This window comes from Macaca thibetana, chromosome 9, assembly GCF_024542745.1.
Source record: "Macaca thibetana thibetana isolate TM-01 chromosome 9, ASM2454274v1, whole genome shotgun sequence".
Classification (NCBI taxonomy): Eukaryota; Metazoa; Chordata; class Mammalia; order Primates; family Cercopithecidae; genus Macaca; species Macaca thibetana.
The window spans coordinates 45836331-45844122 of record NC_065586.1 but is presented as its reverse complement, the minus strand read 5'-3'; the positions used below and the strand labels follow the sequence as shown (position 1 = coordinate 45844122).

The following is a 7792-nucleotide window of genomic DNA, read 5'->3' as shown; positions in this document are numbered from 1 at the left end:
AAGGGCTCACCAGCAAATCCAGACCCCACACAGCTTCCCTGCAAGAAGGAGGTGACAGTGACTGAGTTCTTGCCTGCACAGAGGACAGGTGTCCATAGAGTTCCCAGCTGGAGTTGAGCAGTTTCTGGTCAAACAATGTTCTCTGATTTTACACGTCTGGAAGCTACCATTACAATCAGGTCTCCTTAAATGTCTTCCTTCCTTTTCCTTCCCTCCCCTCCTCTCCCTCCTCTCCCCTCTCCTCCCCTTCCCTTCCCTTCCTTCCTTTGTCAGATGCTGCACGTGGACCTGTGCTGGGATCTGGAGGCAGAGACAAGAACTGTGACCTAGAAATAGGGGAGTGGGGAGACAAGGGTACTCAGGCAGACAACCAAGTACACTTCTACATCGGCCTCTGCAGCAGAGCACGGGAGGGTGGCGGGAATTTGTCGTGGCAGCAGGGACATCGGAGCTGGGGTGCAATGGAGGAGCAGCAGCTTTCCAGGTAGTCAAGGCAGGAAGGAGCACAGTCCAGAAAGAAGAGATGACAGTGCCAGTCTACAGCGACAGTGAGCAGAGGCCTGGGTGCTTGGCAGATGGGTTCGCATCCTGGATCTGGCTGTTTCTTAGCGAGTGACTTTGGGCAAGTTGCTCAACCACTGAGTGTCACTTTGCTTCATCAGCACAATGGGAATAAAAATGCCCACCTCTCAGAGCTGTTGTGATGATTAACTAAGGTAGCGTCTGTAGAGTCTATGCGCTACAAACGGCAGCTGCCATTCTAGAGGGACCACTGCCGTGACTTCATGGGGACATTTCCATGGGAGCCACAGGAGGTTCGCTGGACAGGTGTGTATGTCCAGTGTTTAGGAGGTGCTCTTGAAGCAAATCTGTTACTCTCAGAAGGTCCTCTAAGCACACATGTGACTTTGCCATGTGGGGGTGAGGGGCAGGGAATTAGAAGCTAGTGTATTCAAAACAGGAGCAGCCCTTGTAAGCAAAGCTGTTCCATTACAGCCAAGTCATGTGCATCTCAGCTCCAAAGGAGAAAGTGACCATTCTCATTGAATTCTCATTGCCACAACCTTGGGACTGGCTGAGATTAGACATTCCACTTCCAGGGCCCACCCTGAGTTTTCACTCACACCCTGGATGCCCACCTCCTTCCCTCACCCTGGCTGACATTCTCAGCAACACTGCCCTCCCTGGGTCTCCAGGGGCTGAATGCTCCCAGCCTCAGGGCTTTGGCCGTGGCTGTGCCATCCATCTGGCCTGTCGAACCCATTTGCTCACAGCATCTCACTCTCTGTAATAATTTATTTCCCTCGTTCCTTGTACCCTGTCTGTCTTCTCCCCCAGGGCTGAGAGCTCCAGAAGGAACCAAGGACAGGGAGCCTGTCTTGTCCAGCTCTGGTGCCCAGCAGGAGAGCCAGGCTCATAGGAGGTCTGCAAGTAATGTTTCTGAACGAACTTATGAAAGGCAGTTCTTTTTATACCCATTTCATGGATGAGGAAACTGAGGGGGGGGGGGGGGGAGAGAGAGAGAGAGAGAGAGAGAGAGAGAGAGAGAGAGAGAGAGAGACAGGCAGACGCACACACCCCTAGAGAAAGAGAGAGAGACACTCCTAAAGAAAGAGAAAGGGAGGGAGAGAGGGAGAGGGAAAGGGAGAGAGGGAGAGGGAAAGGGAGGGAGGGAGGGGGAGAGGGAGAGAGAGAGAGGCAGAGGCACACACAGAGAGAGAGAGAGAGAGAGAGAGAGAGAGAGAGAGAGAGAGAGAGAGAGAGAGAGACACTCCTAAAGAAAGAGAAAGGAGGGCCGGGCGCGGTGGCTCACGCCTGTAATCCCAGCACTTTGGGAGGCCGAGGCGGGCGGATCACAAGGTCAGGAGATCGAGACCACGGTGAAACCCCGTCTCTACTAAAAATACAAAAAATTAGCCGGGCGCGGTGGCGGGCGCCTGTAGTCCCAGCTACTCAGGAGGCTGAGGCAGGAGAATGGCGTGAACCCCGCAGGCGGAGCTTGCAGTGAGCCGAGTTCGCGCCACTGCACTCCAGTCTCTGTCTCAAAAAAAAAAAAAGAAAAAAGAAAGAGAAAGGGAGGGAGAGAGGGAGAGGGAGAGGGAGGGAGGGAGGGAGGGAGAGAGAGAGAGAGGGAGGGGGGAAGAGAGAGAGAGAGAGAGAGAGAGACAGCTCAGCTCCAGTCTGCCTGTGTGCAGGGTTGAGGTGGGCATGAGAGACACACGCAGGCAGGGCTGCAGCTCCAGGCAGGCCTTGGAGGCTCAAGATGCGGCTCCCCAGGGAGGGTGCTGGGGTCCCAGGGCCAGCGGGCGGCTGGAGCGCTCTCGTGGGCGGGCACAAGGGGCAGGCTGGGCGGGTACAGGCGGGAACCTGGCAGCCGCTCCGCTCCTCGGGCAGGCAGCATCGGCACAGCAGGAGCAGGTGAAGCAGGCGCGGCTGGCTCCGCACCGTGTCTGATGCCTCCTGGGCACAGGAGTGCAGCCGGGGGCGGGGCCGAGTGAGCCCCCATATGAACTCTCCAGGAAGCCAGGCGCCCTGCCTGACCTTGGCCCGGGGCGCAGAGCGTCACACTGGATCTGGGGAGCATCCTGCCCCCACTGTGGACCTCAGTCTCCTCACCTGAGACATGGGCTGTCCCATCCTCACCCTGTAAGCTGCGAGCCAAGGAGGTAAGGGGTGCATCTGAGGTGTCTGGGCGCTATGGGCGTTAGGATATAGTAGCTTTTGCTGAGATTTCAGGAGACAAACCAAAGGGCCTTTCCCTACTCTAACCCCACTGGGAGATAGCATTGTGTGTATGATTCATTAGTTTTCCTCTGATTGACTGGGAAGGCAGGCTGCAGGGGGTCCCTGTTGGGGCTTGCAGCTGGTTCTAGTTTTTGATCTAGAGAGCTGCCTGGGGACAAAATGCAGAGACACCATTTTACTGACCTTGTGTAATAATTCACCCTCTCCCTCCTACACTCACCACCCCCTTGGGTATGCCTGAGGGACTTGAGGTCCCCTGGTCCTCACTGGTCAGTGTACCCTAAGCCCAGCAGTACCAGGCAGATGCCCAACACCACCTTTTCAGTCCTCCTCCTCCTCCTGTCTTGGCCCTCTCCTCCAATCCATTTTCTATATCCAAGTGATCTTACTGGAATGGACCTGGCCTTGCTGGTCTGGCCCACCACTCCAACTTCATCATCTGCCACCCTGGAGCCTGTTATTCTGCTTACTTTTCCCAGCAGGCTCTGTTCCTTCCTGCCTCTGTGCCTTTGCATATGCTGTTCCTTGCACCTCGAGTTCCCTCCTCTCCCTGTCCCTTTGGCTGGTTGACTCCTCTTCAGCCGTCGAGCCCTGTACCATTGCCACCTCTTCTCCCATCTCCCTGCTCCTTCTCTGATCTCTCAACTCACAGGCCTCTCTTTCATATTGGTGTTGGCAATGCAGTGAGTTCTATCTGCATTTGTGCTGGTCAGCCCCTCTGTTCTGGGAGGGCCATGGCTGTATAAGTCATCTTTGCAGCCCTTGTTTCTAGCCCAGGGCTTGAAACACACTTATTGAGTGGGTGAATGAAGCAGTGAGCATTTTCTGGAGCTCTCCCAGCCCAGTCCTTCCACTCTGATCCTGCTGTAGGTGGTCAGTTTAGGATGAATGGTGTTTCTCCACACTCCTGGCCGAGCCCTGCTGATGGTCACCCAGAGCCTTGGGTTCTGGCCCATTTGCTGCTTCTGAGTGCAGTGCCTCTGCCACAGGTTCATGCAGCTGGGGCTGCTCTTTATCTTATATTGGGCCTTGTGTTTGCCTCTAGAATAGTTTATTTTGTCATGTTCAGCCCCAAATGGCCCTTTTTGCCAGAAGACCATAGTGCCAGAAAAATCTTCCTGCCTTTGAGATCTGGTTCCTAAATAACCAGACTGTAAACTATCAGGTGAATTCACAGCTTGATCTTTTAAATGACCAAATGAGACTCATCTTTTTTTTTTTTTTTTTTTTTTTTTTTTGAGACAGAGTCTTACTCTGTTGCCCAGGCTGGAGTACAGTGGTACACTCTGCTGACTGCAACCTCCGCCTCCCAGGTTCGAGTGATTCTCCTGCTTCAGCCTCCCATGTAGCTAGGACTACAGGCATGTGCCATCACACTTGGCTAATTTTAGTATTTTCAATGGAGATGGGGTTTCACCATGTTGGCAAGCCAGGTATTGAACTCCGGACCTCAGAGACTCATCATTATAAGTAGATCAAATGCACAGTGAGTGACATTCATGACAGCCGACAAACAGAATTTACTGAACTCTGGTTGATTTTGGCCTTGTACTCTGCAAAAACTGCCCTAACGTACCAATCGATCATGAAGAAAATATGTATGTTCAAAAATACATATGGCCATTATATGAGACTTAAAGAATATCTCAAATAGGGTTTTCTGCTATAAATAGTGTTTTACAAGATGGGGTCTAAGGGCCATGTGTGTCAGAATCACATAGTCTACTTGTTAAATACAGATTCCTGGCCCCCATCCTGGACTCACTTAACTACATCTCCTGGTGGAATGGCCCTGGGATCTGCACTTTCAACATGCTTCTAGAATGATTCTGATGTTTACTGAAGGTTGAGAACTGCAACCCTGTGGGATTAATAATGACTAGAGAATCTGAGAGGTGAGTCACAATGATGTATGTAGTGGTATGGTGCTTCCCATGCAAAACATCCATCATTGGCACTACCACAGGGGAACTCTGGAGTCTAAATTCCAACCCAGTCTTGGCAGGGGGTCCGTTGTGCTGAGGAGGTCTCGAGGAAGGGACAGCCTGTACCAGGGCATAGAGATGTGGAACAGTCTGGTGTGCTTGTGAGCTGCACACTGCATCAGGTGACTTGAACATAGTCATGGAGTGGGTTCTGGGGAGGACACTGGGCACCTGTGACTTTGGCCAGGTATGTGTGTGCACATAGTGGGTGGTAGAAGGAAGCTGGTGTGCTGATGAGCCAGGCTTTTCATACCGGGCAGTCTTCAACTTTGCCAGGTATCCCTTAAAAAAAAGGCTGGCAGGGCAGGGAGGGGCTGAGACCAGGCGGGTGCACTGAGTGTGGATCCTCGAGGCTTTAGCTCTACGTTGAAGGGAATGGGGTGCCGTGGAAGGACACAAGCAATCCTGTGCAGAGTGGCATTTATTGCTGTCTCCATTCAGATAAAATGTGACAAGGGGCATTCTACCCATCCTCCCTGAACAATTCCTTCACTGAACTCTGCATACAGCACTCCAACTTCTTCATCATCAGAACAGCCTCAGATCCTGAGGCCAGAGGGAATTGGTAGAACAAGTTCTGGCATTAGACGACCTGAGTTTGTAACGGGGCCCTGTTACTAATAAACTGTGTGACTATGGGCAAGTTGCTTTCCATCTCGGGGTCTTAGATTCCTCATCTATGAAATGGATTGAAAAACTAGGAATAAACTAGCTAATAGATGAAAGCGCTGAGCACAGTAGCCAGCATGCAACAAGTGCTTCTAACAGGGTAGAAATCATTGGATGCCAGTGTCTTACCATGAGCCTTAGGTAATAGCCCCTCCAGGTACCAGCCTTGGGATGGAAGCAGCTGAGAGCCTTTCTACCCGGCCCTGCTCCTCCCTGGATTCTACCCTGGGCTTGATCCCTGAGTATTGTTTGTCTGTTTGCCTTGCAGGCATCATCCCTGAAGTGTATCACTTAGTTCGAGTGTCCTGGAATCTTTTCACATCCACCATGAACACCTCTCACCTCCTGGCCTTGCAGCTGCCAAAATCCCTACAGGGTGAAAACAGAAGCAAGCCCCTGGGCATCCCATACAACTTCTCTGACCCTTGCCAGGATTCTGTGGACATGATGGTCTTCATCGTCACTTCCTACAGCATTGAGACTGTCGTGGGGGTCCTGGGTAACCTCTGCCTGATGTGTGTAACTGTGAGGCAGAAGGAGAAAACCAATGTGACCAACCTGCTTATCACCAACCTGGCCTTCTCTGACTTCCTCATGTGCCTCCTCTGCCAGCCGCTGACCGCCATCTATACCATCATGGATTACTGGATCTTCGGAGAGACCCTCTGCAAGATGTCGGCCTTCATCCAGTGTGTGTCGGTGACGGTCTCCATCCTCTCGCTCGTCCTTGTGGCCCTGGAGAGGCATCAGCTCATCATCAACCCAACAGGCTGGAAGCCCAGCATCTCTCAGGCTTACCTGGGGATTGTGCTCATCTGGGTCATTGCCTGTGTCCTCTCCCTGCCCTTCCTGGCCAATAGCATCCTGGAGAATGTCTTCCACAAGAACCACTCCAAGGCTCTGGAGTTCCTGGCGGATAAGGTGGTCTGTACTGAGTCCTGGCCACTGGCTCACCACCGCACCATCTATACCACCTTCCTCCTCCTCTTCCAGTACTGCCTCCCACTGGGCTTCATCCTGGTCTGTTATGCACGCATCTACCGGCGCCTGCAGAGGCAGGGGCGTGTGTTCCACAAGGGCACCTACAGCTTGCGAGCTGGGCAGATGAAGCAGGTCAATGTGGTGCTGGTGGCGATGGTGGTGGCCTTCGCTGTGCTCTGGCTGCCTCTGCATGTGTTCAACAGCCTGGAGGACTGGCACCATGAGGCCATCCCCATCTGCCATGGGAACCTCATCTTCTTGGTGTGCCACTTGCTTGCCATGGCCTCCACCTGTGTCAACCCATTCATCTACGGCTTTCTCAACACCAACTTCAAGAAGGAGATCAAGGCCCTGGTGCTGACTTGCCAGCAGAGTCCCCCCCTGGAGGAGTTGGAGCATCTACCCCTGTCCACAGTACACACGGAAGTCTCCAAAGTGTCCCTGAGGCTAAATGGCAGGTCCAATCCCATTTAATCAGGTCTAGGGCTTCTCCCTGCCGTGTCCCTTGCCAGGCTCTTTCACTTAGCGAAGTGGGCACACTGCAAGCTGGGGTGGCACCCCAGCATTCCTGGCTTTCTGGGGCCCAGAGAGGCTGGCAAGAGCCGTTTTTGCATCCGTTTGCATCGTGAAAACTGGCATTCTGATACTTCAGCTGTTTGTTCCTGGGAGAATTCTGAGTGCAGATTCCAGAGGTCACAGTAAGCCTTGCAGCTTGAGCTGAAAGATGCCAGAGCCGGAGATGTCTGCTGGCAGCAGGCAGGGTTCATTCTGGTGACACAGCAACAGATGCCTGGCCTGGGAACCCAGGGATTTCACCTCCATCAGTGAGATCACGGGGTCACTGTAGGGTGAGGGAAGAAGCGCTTGGAGTCAGAGCTCCAGACCTTGGTCAACTCCTCACCTCTGTGAGAGATGGCATATGGAGGCGCTTCAGAAGTAAAGAATTCCATGAATGCAAAACAGTGGGATTACTGTTATATCATTAGTGCATCCAGCTGAAGTGAATAGATCCAGTAGTCTTGGTTCACAGCCCTCTGCAGCAGGAATTCCAGGACTTACTTCCTACTCCATCCCTTTTCTCTATCACTGTGTCTTCCGCCTTACATGGAAATCAGCCTGCAAGTTCCTCTCCTCGATGAGATGGCGAGCGCCCTGCAGGTGAAATCCATATATCATCATGGGGCTTGTGTCTTCCATGCCATGGACAGGCCCTGGCACAAGGAGAGAGCTCCAGGGAAGTTTTCCGTGGTGGGTTGATGGTAAAGGTGCCACTCACTGCTGAATGTTTGGTGCTGGATAGGAGTCCAGCATGGGAAGGGGCCAGGGCTCAGGCTGCTGCAGCCACAGTCTCCTGCCTGCCCTTCCTTGCCTCCAAGGACCTCATGTGATACAGCAGCTGGACTGAGACTCTG

The 7792-nt window shown here is 53.0% G+C and overlaps 1 protein-coding gene across 1 annotated transcript; it reads left to right on the top strand.

Annotated features, from left to right (window-relative positions):
• The first annotated feature begins 273 nt into the window (after window positions 1-273).
• Window positions 274-7249, top strand: LOC126962614 (neuropeptide Y receptor type 4-2). Its single transcript, XM_050803877.1, has 2 exons — window positions 274-548; window positions 5668-7249. Exons 1-2 carry the CDS (start codon window positions 524-526, stop codon window positions 6852-6854), a joined length of 1212 nt encoding a protein of 403 aa, XP_050659834.1. The 5' UTR covers window positions 274-523; the 3' UTR covers window positions 6855-7249.
• Window positions 7250-7792: the final 543 nt, after the last annotated feature.

Bases quoted from the DNA above. Each gene is read 5' to 3' on its own strand.
- LOC126962614 (XM_050803877.1), top strand. From the start codon at position 524: ATGACAGTGCCAGTCTACAGCGACA. The intron at 549-5,667 runs GTGAGCAGAGGC...TTTGCCTTGCAG, and splicing joins AGTGCCAGTCTACAGCGACA to GCATCATCCCTGAAGTGTAT.